Source organism: Eretmochelys imbricata, chromosome 8 (genome assembly GCF_965152235.1).
Source record: "Eretmochelys imbricata isolate rEreImb1 chromosome 8, rEreImb1.hap1, whole genome shotgun sequence".
NCBI lineage: Eukaryota > Metazoa > Chordata > Testudines > Cheloniidae > Eretmochelys > Eretmochelys imbricata.
The window spans coordinates 83,523,299-83,537,948 of NC_135579.1; the positions used below are offsets into that span (position 1 = coordinate 83,523,299).

A 14,650-nucleotide genomic window follows, 5' to 3' on the forward strand; every position below is an offset into this window, starting at 1 on the left:
TTTTCCTTTAAAAATTGGATTGTGGAAGGGCACATTAACACAAATAAAAAAAATCTTACTCAACTCTTACTTTTGTTTTTGGTCTATAATGCAACATTAAACTTAAGACTTTCAGCCTTGAAGCCTTAAGTATCAGAACCTGGAACTGTAACTGTAATCTAAAATGTTATTTTAAAAGCTAAACATTTATTCTATTATGTGTATCACTCAGATGCTGAAATACTCTATTGTTATAAAGTACCATAAAAAGGGTCTTTGTGGCTTCTCTAAAAGGGATACCCATGAAAAAGTTTTTCTTCAAACTTTTTATTCTGAAATTCAAGACAAGACTACACGAAAGATTCCCTGAACTGAGCACCAGTTGTGTGTACTGAAAGACACACTTACCAAAACTCATATATAAAGTCTTCTCCCCAACCGAAGGCTGGCTTTTTGAAAGAAATGACTGAGACTGATTTAATTGAGAAACAACATGTCTTTAGGTTTTATTATACATCCTTACTTTAAAATATAGTTAAAATGCTACATTTGAACCAAGAATGATACTAGTTTATTCATAATCACAGCATAGTTTTAAAAACTTAGAAAGATGAGTTTTAAACCAATTAATTAACCCGAAAAAACTGTCATTACTTTTAGAATATACCAAACAGTGATCTCACTCGTGATTTCAAACATCAACCTCAGTGATGATGTATTTACATATTTTAAGCCAACACCAATTAGCATTGAGTTTTTCATGTTAGTTTCACCTGCCCAAATTGTGACTGCATTTACTACATTACTCCATTATGTTTCAATACAAAATGACTGCTTACCTACACAAACACAAGTATAGGGTGTAGTTAAATATTTTGTCAAGTTTTGTTTGTTTGTTTATTTTGGGTTTTTTTTGGCAGGTGTATCACATAAGTTGAAAGATGTGTATACCTTGGCTGAAACACTTTCTAGACATAAAGCACATTGCAGAGTTTGTACTGAACATTTCATATAATAAGGCTTAAAGACAAATTCATCTAATAACTCCATATACCACATACTACATAATATCTGTGGCAAGTGTACAGTATTTCATAAATACATTTTACCCAAATATTGCAGAAAAAACTTTGGGGTACATTATATATAAATACAGCTGAGCTGTGATTTTTAATTTAGGTATATATACTGTAATATGCTCACCAGTTCTTTTCCTAATTTTTTTTTTAATCTCCCTGAGTCCATTCCATATTTAGCAACACAGTTATATTTTCAGATGTTTGCTCAAAAACAGTAATGACAGCACTGGAGGAGGGGGAAAAGGCAAGGTACACTCAATTTAGATTTTTTTAAGCTTATTGTACTTTCTCTTCCAAAAGCCCATTGGCCGTGATGTGTCCACGACCACTTATGCAACCACTGACATGCCTTAGTGAATCAGCTCCAAGGTAGGCCATTAAAAGTTCAGTGCGACGCATTAGCAATTGCATAAGATCTTCAGCTAAACTCTCCATAGTTGAATATCGCACCTTTTCAAAGTCAAAAATGTCTTTGAGGAAGTAAAGAACTTGATCCTAGTGGATAAAAAAGAAAAACCTGTATTTACTTATAGCAACGTATAGAGTTTTGTTAAATATTAAACAATATGATATATTTTTCCTCATTTATACATAATCTCTCCAAAGCATACATAAAATATGCACACAAATTTATTGGGAAATTTCTTACTGTGTTTAACTCCCAACATTCAGTTACTAACTCTCTTGACTGTTTTAAAAAAAACCATTACAAATAGACACTGTCAGGTAGGTTTAGGCTCCAAAACCAACCTAAGATTAATAGAAATGTTCAGGATTAATATTTTTCTTAAGACGTTTTGCTGAGCTGCAGTGTTGGAAATAAACAAGAAAGCTTACAACAGCACTTCGATAGTGCATGGAAGAACAAGAAAGGGAACGGACTATAAATAAGTAAAACTGACCAATCTAGGTTCACTGTTCACACAAAATGAAATAAAAAATTAGAGCAACACCATAAATAGTGAATTGCAAATTATAGCCCTAATGTTGTAAGCAAACACTTATGTATACTAGTAGTCTCATGACTTCAGTTGGATTCTCATGTACAAAGTGTTACACAGACTCCTAAGTGTTTTCAAGACTGGGGGTCCTATGTTCTGACAATTCTTAGTGTGTTAATAACTTACAGCAGGGGTGGGGAACCTCCAGCCTGCTGCTTAATTTAATCTGGCTTGTGGCAAGTCTCTGCACATGGGCCAGAAGCCCTGAGCCTCGGTGCCTCCCCCTCCCTCCCACCCCATGGGGTTGTGTGTGGCCTGCGACTGAGCCTGCACCCCCACCCTAACCCCCTGCCCCAGGTCGGAACCTGCTCCTGCACCCCAACCTCCTCATCCCCAGCCCCATCCCAGAGCCTGCACCCCCAGCCAGAACCCGCACCCCCTCCCGCACCCCAACCTCCTGCCCCGAGCCTCCTCCTGCACCCTGAACCCCTCATTTCTGGCCCCACCCCAGAGCCTAGGGAAAGCCCCGAGCCACTGCACACCCCTCCCTCGCCCCATGGTGCTGCGTGCGGCCCGTGACTGATTTTTTTCTGTGGGTCAATGGCCCCTGATAGAAAAAAGGTTCCCCACCCCTGACTTACAGTATAATTAGCAACATAGGTAGGGATTGTTTTTCTAGTAGGGGGCAATTAATCCCTGTTATTTGTGGCAACTGGGATACATTATAATCAGGATGAATATTGACTAGCAAAGATTTTTTTATATACATTATTTTTATCTTAATGGTGTCCCTTTAAGTAATATCCTCCCATCTGATTAGTGCTTTTTTATGTTAGATAAATGATCATTACAAAAAGGATGCATACCTTAAAGAAGCAGCATAGATCATAAAGAGAGTTTCTAGGTCCCAAAAAGCCCCATGCCAAAACAGGACTCACATGCTCACAAATGGAATAGAAGTGTGCAAAAAAACCATCAGGTACCTGGTGATGTAAGTAGTAGAGAAAGGAGTTATTTTTCTCAGTATAAATCCCTATTATATCAAATTAAGGCATTATGTAAGTCTCTGGTAACTAGCCAAACTACTCATTTAAATTACATTGTATATCAAGTAAGTGGCAGGATTGTTAAAAGTTTTCATCTTCAGCAGTATTTTAGAATATAAACATTTTGAAGGAATCTCGATATAATATTGATAGTCATACATTAATAATTTAAGGCTAGAAAAGACCATCAAATCTAGTCCAGTGGTTCTCAATTGATTTACCACTGTGCGCCAGATATGCAGCTCTGTGTGTTATGGGGGCCGCATCCACACAATATATATACTACCTGTATGCACCTGAGGATGTCACATGCGCTGTAGCTGTGTGCTCATTGTGTGGCAAACGGCCTGTGGGTTGAGAACCACTGATATAGTATAATACTCTTATATAACACAAATCATAGAATTTCATCCAGTTACACCTGGATTGTTTGATTAAAGCACCTTTCTGAAAGCATCCTGTCCACCACTTCTTTTGCTAACTTGTTCCAATGGTTAATCATTCATTGATAAAGTTAGATCTTGTTTCTAATTTAAGTATGGCTGGCTTTAACTTGCAGCCATTGATTCCTACTATGACTTTCTCCACTAGATCAAAGAGCCCTTTAGTACCTGGTATTTTATCCTTGGAAGGTACATACACAACATCATCAAATCATCTCTTGGTCTTCTTTTTGATAAACTAAACATATATGACCTGAGAGGGTTGATATATAAACAAATGTGTCTACTACATCTATTTGTGTATTTTATTTATTCCTTCAGACTTAAATATCTATTGATGGCCAGCCTATTCTGTCAACACCAATTTCAAACTAAAATACAATAAAATATAGAAAATTATGCACACACCAATGAATGGCCACCAATCCACCCCCCTTTCCCAAGCAAAACAAAAACAAAACAAAAAAACCCTTCAACTAGTCTCAACCTTAGCCCCAAAGACTTACATATGTGCTTAACTTTATGCACTGTGAGTTGACCCATTAGTCAACAAGACCAGTCACACTGAGTCAAGTTAAGCACTTGCAGGATTGGGACTTCAGTGTATAGGGAATTAAACAGAAAAATAATCTATGCACTGAAATGATGAAAATAGACTCATTATTACTACTTTTCTAAGTACACGCTCTTACAAACTGTTAGCATGGAAACAAATGTCTTGTTTACTGGAGTAAAGATTCACAATTTGCAAAAGATGGTTACTTACCTGTACTGTAACTATTGTTCTTCGAGATGTGGACGCAGACATGTATTCCACTTAGGTGTGCACGCCCCCAGCACTCCGAAACTGGAGAACTTTGCCCAGTAGTACCTGTAGGGTTAGTGCTTTCATCCTATGGCTCTTGTTCTTCCCCAGGCTATTTAAGGACAGCACCATCCCAACCCCCCTCAGTTCCTTCACACTAAATGTCAAGAGTAGAGATTTTGATGCAGACGGGATGGAGGGTGGGTCATGGATTACACATCTGCACCTATATCTCGAAGAACAAGAGTTACAATCAGGTAAGTAACCGTCTTTTCTTCTTCAAGTAAAGTTGCAGACATGTATTCCATTTAGGTGACTCACAAGCTCAGAGTCTACTTAAACAATGACTGCAGGACTGCCTTCCCAAAGTTTGCATCTGACCTAGACACAGTAGTAATTATATAGTGCCTAGTAAAAGTATGTACAGAAGGCCAGGTAGCAGTCCTGCAAATGTCAAATACCAAAACATCACTGAGGAATGCTATCAACATTGCTTGGGCCCTTGTCGAATGAGCCCGCAACCTCCGTGGAAGCATCGCTTGAACTACTTCATATGCTGATGTAATATAGAAAGTTATCAATCTGGAAATCGTTTGCACAGAGACCATTTGACCCCTCAATCTATCTGCGTAGGAGAAAAATCAGACGAGGCGATGACTGAAAAGGCCGAGTTCTGTGTAGATAGAACATCAAGCGTGGTCTCAAATTCAACATGTGAAATCGCTGTTCATCTGCGCTGGAGTGCAGTTTAGGAAAGGACACCGGTAAGTAAATAATTTGATTAAATTGTAAAACCATTTTTAAACAAAAATTTTGGGTGCGTATGTAAAGCCACTTTGTCCTTGAAAACCTGTATGTTGGAGAGTCTGCCAGTAAGACCTCCCATAGTCTCCTTGCAAATGTAATAGCCACAAGAAAGGATGTCTTCTGACACAGGAAGGACAGAGAATAGGTTGCCAGGGGCTTGAACACAGGACCCATGATGGCAGTCAGGGCAGTATTAAGGTTCCACAAGGGAAGTGGCTCTTTCACAGACAGTTGGAGACAAATGACTCCCATTAGACATCTCAACACCATAGGGTTTGGGAAGACTGACCTCCCTTTGATGGGTGGATGAAATGCCAAGATCGCTGCTAACCCTCAATGGACTGAGACACAGATCAAAAGACTAAGATGTAACAGGTACTCCACAATGTCCTGAACGTATGCCAGCTGAATTCCCCAAGCAAGCAACAAACTGAAAACTGCTCACACTTGGCCAAATAAGTCACCCTAGTAGAAAGCTTCCCACTGTTACACAACACCTGTCCAACAACATCCAAACTTCATTCCTTCTGCTCATCTAGCCATGCAAGCATTCATGCCATGAAATAAAGAGTATTGAGTGCTGGATGCAAAACATGACCATGATGTTGAGTCAATAGTAGGTCAGGATGAAAAGAGAGAGAGATGGGAGTCTGAACCAATAGACCGAGTAGATCAGAGAACCAACATTGCCTCAACCAAGGTGGAGCAATGAGGATTAGTTTGGCATGATCCCACTTCAGCTTGAGAATGACGTGTGGGATGATTAGCATCAGAGGGAAGGCGTACATCAGATTCAACCCCCAGTTAAGGTGGAAGGCATTGGTTAAAGAGCCTGGATTGAGACCTGCTTGAGATTAAAATTGATGGCACGTCTTGCTGTCTCTCGTTGCAAACGGATCAATAGCTGGAATACCTTATTCCACGAAGAGGGACTTCAGCACAATGGACTTTAGAGACCACTTGTGATTCTGGGAGAAATTCCTGCTTAGGTGATCTGCCAAGAGATTCTGGACCCCAGGTAAGTGTGCTGCTATGGGAATGATGCTCTCCCTGTTTCAGAACTGCCACAACTTGATTGCCTCCCAACACATCTGGTTAGAGTGGGCCTCCCTGCTTGTTCACATAACGCACTGCAGTGGTATTGTCAATGAGTATATGAACCACTGTGCCATGATGTGACCCAGAAAGGCTTGACAGGCGTTGTAAATGGCTTGGAGTTCCAGGATATTGATAGAGAGGGAAACTTCCTGTTCCAACCACAAGCCCTGCATTTTTAATACACCTAGATGTGCTCCCTAAATTATTGAGGAGGCATTGGTGACTATAATTCTGGCAGGTGGAAGATGTGCAAAGGGAACACATTGGCATACGTTGCTCTGAACTGTCGACCACTCAAAGGAGGCTAGGATTGCCAGAGGCACAAAGACAACCTTGTCCAGCGAAAGACACCTTGATCGATAGACAAACTTTGGGGATCAGGAAATACTTGGAAGAAAAACCCTTTCCTTGATGTTGCAGGGGAATTTTCTCAGTAGTACCCTGTGTAAGAACAGTCTGGACCTGCTGCAAGAGCAATGTCTCGTGAGGGGGTCCCTGAAGGGGTATGGGGAGAGGCGACAGGAATTGTAGGGCATAACCTAATATCATGTGCTTAGGACTCATTTGTCTGTGGCAACCATATCACAAGTACTGTAAAAACAAGACAGCCTGTCTCTGAACTGAGGAGGGGAGGTCACAACTAGAACACTGTCCTGGACATGCAAGTCAAAATGGATGCTGGAGGATGATGAGCTGGCTGGTTGAAATTTACTCCCAGGGAATTCTGCACCAAAAAATTAAAAATTCTGTGCACAATATTTTAAAATTCTGCAAAATTCTGCATATTTTTTGTCAAAGCAACACAATATGATCCATCTAATTTCAATTATTTTGGTAATTTATTTAAGCTACAATACAATGGATGGAGAATGGGAGTGGGAACCCTGGAGGAAATCACCAAACCCCTCTAATAGTAATGTACCTAGTATTGACCCTTTACTTCTAATTATTAGTCAACAAATATATGTAGCCATATGTTCAGTGTTACATCATAGGCAACTGAAGAGCAAGTGAGGGCTGGGGATTCAAACTCACAATTTATACTGGCTACTGACCATTTCCAAAAAGGTCAGTAGCAAACAGTTCATGGAGCACATTTTGATAGGAAATTTTTTCAGTCCAAAAATTTATACCACTTCTAATCACTAAAGCACATAAGCATTTATAAGGTCATACTGTCCTTTATGAAAAGGCTCCTTTACATCACTCTGGCAATGTAAAGGAGCCTTAAAATTCTTACACTGGTTTTATACTTCTGGGGGGAATTCACTAAGAACAACAGGACCAATTTACTAAGTAGGCAGGCTGCTACATTCTGCTCTGAGGGGACAGAGCCTGCCCCACACCTACCTCCTCAGAAACACCCCAAAGCCCTGCCCATCCACACCGAGCATGCTGCAATAGCGAGCCTCTCTCTCTCTCTCCACCACCCCCAGCAATTTACATCTCTACCAGCTGCTCTGGGTGCCCAAACCAACCTGCCTGCACTGCTGAGAAGGGGTGCATGACTGCTCTTGTGGATTCCCTTTGCTTCTCGGTCAGAAGTAATTTTTCTGTGGAGAAGCAAAGAAATCTGCAGAATTCCCCTGGGAGTAGAAATCGGACCCAGAAGACCTCCTCTGCAATCTATGACCCTTCCTGGAAAAATCCTATGGTCTCACAGGGAAGGATGACTGGTGGAAAAAATGCTGAGAGCGGTGCTGCTGTTGACTCCTCTTTGTGACTGGGGTATAAACTCCCAAGGAAATCAAAGTCATATACAAGTCCTTAAAATTAACGTAAGGACTTGTCAGTCTTTTCTGAAAACAAAAAATAACTGCCAAAAGATAAGTCATCTGTGTACTGCTGAACATCAAGAACTATGCCGGAGATCTGCAACCATCAGGCCCGCCTCATGGTCACAGCTGGTGTCCGCCACATCCAGAGCCGACTGCAATAAAGTCTTGGCCCACCAGATGGCCCTCTGCCATGAAAGCCTTAAACTCTTACCGGGAGGTTTCTGGCAGCTTCTCTGTGAATTTGAACTTAGCATCCTGATGAACAAAGTCATATTTGGACATTAGTGCCTGCTGCTTTGCAATGTGCATCTGCAATGATGAAGTTGTACAAAATTTCCCTCGCCATCAATTCCAGCCTCTTGGATTCCCTATCCTTACTGGTGAACTTATATCTCTCCTGTAGTAACTTGTCATTTAGTGCTTTCATCACTGCAAGAGAGTTAAGAGCTGGATGAGAGTAAAAACACTCAAAGCACTGCATGGGTACATACCACTTAGCTGTAGAAGGTAATGAAGCTGGGGTAATCCAAAGGGACCTAGCAAGCTGCAAAAGGGTTTCATTTATTGGGAGATCAACTCTCCCTGGAGCCGAGGACTGGAGGATACCTGCAACTTATGTGTTCTCTTATATGTACACTTGGCCTGGATCCCAAGGTGTAAGATAATATGCCTGAGAAGGTCCTAGTATGACTTGAAGTGCTCAGGCACTGGTGAGGAAGAGTTCAGCATTGCAGTCATCCAGAGAGGAAGAAGAGTAGTGCAGGGCCAACAGAAGCTGTTGTAGGGGGGGCAGGTTCCTGCATGAGAGGGTCAGTCTGGAACAGCACAGGAAGAATGACCTGTAATAGAAGTGGCTCAGGAACAGAGACTGCAGCTGGAATTGGCAATCTTGCCCTGGACTACATCGAAGAGTGGGATCTTCCAGACTGGGATACATCCCAACAATTCCAAAGAGGCAACTGGGAATAGAGGTAAGGCATTGGTGGTCAGTGGGTACTAGGCCAGGACCCCTATTCTTGCTGCAGGAATAGTGTCAATCCTGGTACCAATGATGATCTGAGGTGCTTCGAGGGCGAAAGGGAAGAGGAAGATGTCCCTGAACCAGATCTCTAGAAGCCCTGGGAGTCAGCTGGTGGGAACAGAGAAGCCTCCCCTGATGGAGCAAACAAACCATCAGCCTTGTCCGACATCTAATAAGAAAAACTCATCAGTGCCGAGGATGAATGAGTGATCAACACCATCGGTATCAGGAGAGGCATCAACCTTTAGCCAGCACTGGCGCAAACGAGGGTGCCAAAACCCATGTCAGCACCAAATCCAACAAAGGGGTCCATAGTACACACATCATCGGAGCCAAAGAAAGTATCTGCACTGATGATTTTTTTGGTACTGCAAAAGACATTGGCTGTGACTCTGCGGTTTGAGACCCGGACAGTGCAAAATGTGGTACCAAGGAGTGAGACACCTACGTGACCTGAACAGACAACAGCAATGGTGCAGCAGAAGATGATGATGTAGAAGCCATGGCAACTGACAACACCTGAACTATAGGGGAAATCAGGAATGGAAAGGCAGAGCAGGTCAGATGTCGTCTAGTATGCCAATGGCATGAAGATGATCAGTGCCAATGCTGGCATCACTGGTATCAAACTCAACAGAAGACCCATGGCCAGAAACAGAGTCAATAGTACAGAGTCCAAATAAACTTGGCATGATACCGGGGAGTGCTTAGATGGGCCAGGTCCATCATGAGTACCAAAGGACTCATGGTGCCAGTCAGCACTCCTCTTAAACAACTCAGAAAAATCCCTCCAAGTCCTGAAAAAAATCTGACTGAGAAACCAAGGAAGAAGAAAGATCTCTCTTCCTGCTAGAGGGAGCACCGGATCTTAGGCCAGAAGCCACATTTCAGGTTGGCTCCAAAGGAAAGCACAGGGCCTGAAGAGGTTCCCATAGAGCAAAGCAGGAGGCCCACTTTGGCAAAGAGCTGCTAGTTTCAGATGCAAGGCTCTCGCCATCTAAGTGCTCTTCTTAAACAACTAGCATATAGCGCACCTTTCCTTAATGTGCCCCTCTCCACAAGTGTGGGGGTCACTACTGTGGATAGTTAACCCACATGACAGACAATATTTAAACCCCAGAGAGGGAATCGCCCAGGGCAACTATCTATCCTAACTACTGTAACTAAATCTAAAGGTACTACTAAGCTACAAGACCTAGCAATGAATTATATACAATAAATTCCCAGAGAAACTGAGAAAAAAAAAGTGAGGTAAACCACCACATAGAATGCACCAACTGTAGCTACAGGTGGTGAGAAGAACCTGAGGGAGGTTGGGGTGGTGTTGCCCTTAAATAATTTGGTGAGGGACTAGTGCCACAGGGCACAAGCGCCACCCCTATGAATTCTGCAAACATTTCCAGCTTCAGTGTGTTGGGGGTGTGCACACCTAAGTGGAATACATGTTTGCAACCATTCAAAGAACTATATTGATACAGTGGTGTGATAACTCAAGATTCCTGTCTCCTATTCAGACCATATGATTTTTAAATGATCTATTACAAAGTGTACCATTACAAATGAAGGCAACCTTCTGAAAAATGGATTTGTTAAGAATGGCCAACATGATTTGCCTGAGATCAGAAATCAGTGGTAGAGAAAGGATACTCAGAGTGCTAGCTGAGATTCAGGACAACTAGATTAAATTCTTTACTCTGCCACAGACTTCTTGCATAACCTTGGGAAAGTCACTTAGTCTCTATGGCTGAACTCCCCTTGTGTAAAATTTGGGAATAATGGTACCTCCATACCTCCTACAGGAATGCTGAGAGAATAAATACATTGAATCCCTTAGCATTTAGATAATATGGTAATGGAGGCCATGTAAGTACTTCTATCCAGACAGGACTAGAGGCAGATCTTGACTCCAAATTCTGTGCTCTACCCACAAAAACATTCTGCCTCCCTTGCAAGTGTCTTCAAGCCTCAGGGCATGTCTACACTACTAACTTAAGCAGACCTATATTTTTGTCAACTTATAGCCACTGCAGTAATTACTGCAGTGGTGCATGTCTACACTACCCTCCTTCGGTCAGTGATGCGCTCCTCACCAGGAGCCCTTCCACCAACTTAAGAAGGGTAATGCAGGGGACTGAGCGCCCAGGCTCTCAGTTCTGTGCGTAGCTCCTTGCCGAGAGCCTGCTGGCCCACCCTCTCCTCCCCTCCAGCTCTCAGCTCCCTGTGCCGGGAGCCCAGGAGGCAGCACAGCTACGAGCAGGGAGTCAGGCAGGGGCAGCCGGGCTCTTGGCTGGAAGCCCAGGCATCCCTCCCTGGGATGACAGACCAGGAGCCAATGTAAGTAACCCGCAGTGTGTACTGTGTAGCCCTAACTAAAATGACATAAGCACTATGCCTCTCGTGCAGGTGGAGTTATTATGTGGGTGTAGTAGGGCACTCACATCAGCAGGAGCAAAGCTGTAGTGTGGACACTGACAAAGTTAGGTCAATTTAAGCTCCTTACATCACATCCCTCCCACCCCATAGCGTGTGTCTGTCACACACACACACACACACACACACACAGTCTTTCACACTTACCTCCCAACACATAACTTGTATTGTTGTTACTTCTTGATACTTCTTGCAGTGCACATATATTCTCTACAATTTTATTCTTTCCAAGTGCTGTTATTTTAGTTTTCTGACTGGTCTATGAATTTCCTAATTTTTATTTCTCCCTTATGCTTAAATTTAATTATTTGATTAGTGAGTTAAAATGTCTAACCTGTCCTGGCTGGAATAATTATCCCTGCGGTAACTTTTAAAAATATATATATATTATACCTATTTTTTTTGTTTCTACTGGTGGCGCACATCCACACATTACCTTGATATTGGTGAACATAACAAAATTCATTCCACACATGGATGGAAAAGATTAGAGGGAACATTGCAAAAAATTAGTTGTCATCTTACTCTCTATGAAACCACATTAATTGACATGGTAGACTTTACACATGTACACTTTTAAGTGTCTGCAGGAGCAGGACTTTGTAATTTACTTCTTTGATGGCACATAGCATGACTTCAAACTTCTAGTATTCTAGGAGTTGGTCACTCAAGTTTGGTCAGAATCTCTGAATTATAAAATTAAACAGGCTTCAGATTAGATCTCAGGACAATTTACCTTCATTTGCTGCCTTTTTTGCTTCAGTACTGACCAGCAGCTTGAAGCCACAGCCTAAATATAAGAAGAAATTATTTATGTAACTTCTACACAAGAAAACTATTTAAAAAACAGTAGACTATAAGATCTTGCATTTGATGACCAGTTATTTCCTTTATTTTAATGCTGTGATAGCATAAGTTCAAACATAAAATGTTATCTGTTGTGAATAGCTCATTTTACTATCAGTTCATATTTCTTATGTTTAAATTTTAAAAAATGAAATTGTGTATTTTCCAGAAATTTCTGTCTCATTTTGCATTGGTGCCAAATTGTATTTGAATTACTAAGTCTCCTAACTGTTTTTCACAATTTAACATTAGCAACACTTAAATTCAACCTCGCAGACACACAGTATGTTGTGTGCCAAAATGTGTGTGTTCCAAAACCATAACTATCTCAGATTTTAAAAGGAAGCATATGAATACACAGTAATGGCCTTTTTCACTTTAAGAAAGAACATACTTGAAATAGTTTTGCATACAGCTATGGAGTTTTGTCCAAATAAGGAACTGAGCAATATAACATATTGATGGCAAATCGAGGCTCCCCTCCCCCCACAGCACATAACAGCATTCTGATGGAATGTGATGCTACTTCAATACCATGAGGAAACTTGCTACTCACAAAACACAATTTTCCACATATGCTACAAAAAATATGTGCCTTACCTTTTTTCTGTAGAAGAAATATTTCAATTGAAGGGTAAAAAATAAAAAAGGAAAAGGAAAACCAGCAGTTTATAGTTCTAAATAGATGCAATGACAGCAACATCTCTCACCTATGAACAACTGGCCACACCACAATCCCTTCCTTCAAACATGCATGGATAAGCTCAGTTATTATTATGAACATTTTCTAGCAAGCAAAACAGGCTGATGCACCTATGAAAAAAACCTAAAATAAGTTTCTGAAAATGTTATGAATATCTGAGTCTTTGTATATTTTACAATGCTTGCTACTTTCCATACCTGACCAGTACAATTCTGGGATATGAACGAATAGATTTCCCCCATAAATCAGTATATCTTATTTCAAAATGTGGTTAACATATACACCAGCCTTGCAAAATTCTACACATCCAGGGCAAATATTTCTTTTTGCCAAGTGAGTATAAGTTTTTTCCATTATAATCAAGCATCATGGCAAACGGCTGGCAAGTAAGTCTAATAAATTTTAAAAATTAAGATTTTGCAAGACTGACAAGTGTAGTAGTTTTTGCTCAGGAATATTTTAGGACTGAGCTATAGTTGGAAATGGAATTACCTCTGACAGAGAGAAAGGTCTCCCCAGATCAGAGTTGAAGCCACCCATTGTGTTTACTTGCACAGTTCGTAGCCCCTGGATAAAAAGGATGAGTTCAGTTGCTACAGATGCTGGTATCCTAATCTTTAAGGATAAGACAGGTATCTATTCCCAATAGTATACTTATTTAAAAATTTTAGAAAGGAATGTTGAAACTAAAGTAATTTTATCATGTCTCCTATCAGTTACAATAATCTATAAGAATCATCGTATAAGAAATTTTAAAAACCACTTACAGTTTCTTTAAAGGAGGAATTTAGCCAACGGTTGTTTACTACATTCTGTATAGATGTGGGTGGATTCTCTAAATCTTCAAAGGAATCCATTAATATAAAATCCAGAACAATGTCGTAAAAATTTAGATTTTTCACCTGCATTCAGTTAGAATAAGATCAAAATAACTTAACTTCTCTTTCAATACTGGAACAGAGCATAAGCCAGTATTCCATACTCTATATATAGATCAGGCAGATTTATCATTTTAAGTTATTTAGGTAACACTAAAAAGCATTTCACTAATGGAAAAGAACCTGACATTGCAACTCAGCGGTACAGAGGTTTTAAAAAAGAAGTGGAAGCACATTTCTCTAAATCATCTGAAGTATAAAAAAGCAGCTGGATTTCTCATACTTATGATTAATAAATATCAATTTTGAGAGGGGAAACAGGTTGTATAATCAAGTTTAATGAGGAAAAAAGCACTACAGAAATCCTAACTTACCCCCCTGGCAGCAAGTTCCATTTCAGTATTATCCCAGTGGTCTGTTTTCTCTAAAAAATGTATCATTTCATCAAAGACTTCTTCAAATTTCTTTGGATTCTGTGAAATACAGCCAGTTAAGTGTCATATTTCCTAGTAGGACGACTTGTTTTAGTTCTAAACTCCTAAAAGGCAAGTGTTTTGGGGTTTTTGTTTTTTTTTTGTTTTTTTTTTTAAATGTGCCTAGAGAATTTATCATGGTCAACTCTAAGACCAGACAAATGAACTTTGATCTCTGGTTACAATGAATACACTAAAGTAACAACAAAAAAGGAATTTACCTTTCGAGCTCTCACAATTAAAGCCGACAAAATTTTTCTTCCACTCTCAGCAAGAAATAGTCTGTTAGCTGTTTCTGAAAGAATTACCTAGAAAAATTTCCA

At 40.5% G+C, this 14,650-nt stretch overlaps 1 protein-coding gene across 6 annotated transcripts in view; it reads right to left on the bottom strand.

The window, feature by feature from the left end:
- Positions 1-455: 455 nt before the first annotated feature.
- Positions 456-14,650, bottom strand: part of MIGA1 (mitoguardin 1) — a 57,488-nt gene continuing 43,293 nt past the window's right edge. For 3 of the 6 annotated variants that reach the window (XM_077823970.1, XM_077823968.1, XM_077823969.1), the window contains exons 11-16: positions 14,549-14,635; positions 14,229-14,327; positions 13,744-13,878; positions 12,164-12,217; positions 2,866-2,982; positions 456-1,553 (exon numbers count right to left, since the gene is read on the bottom strand). In XM_077823970.1, the coding sequence (XP_077680096.1) occupies positions 1,335-1,553; positions 2,866-2,982; positions 12,164-12,217; positions 13,744-13,878; positions 14,229-14,327; positions 14,549-14,635 (711 nt within the window). In that variant the 3' untranslated portion in view covers positions 456-1,334. Of the gene's footprint in view, positions 1,554-2,865; positions 2,983-12,163; positions 12,218-12,983; positions 13,087-13,468; positions 13,544-13,743; positions 13,879-14,228; positions 14,328-14,548; positions 14,636-14,650 lie in introns of those variants that run through there. The other 3 variants (XR_013346843.1, XR_013346844.1, XM_077823971.1) reach the window with 3 other exon arrangements.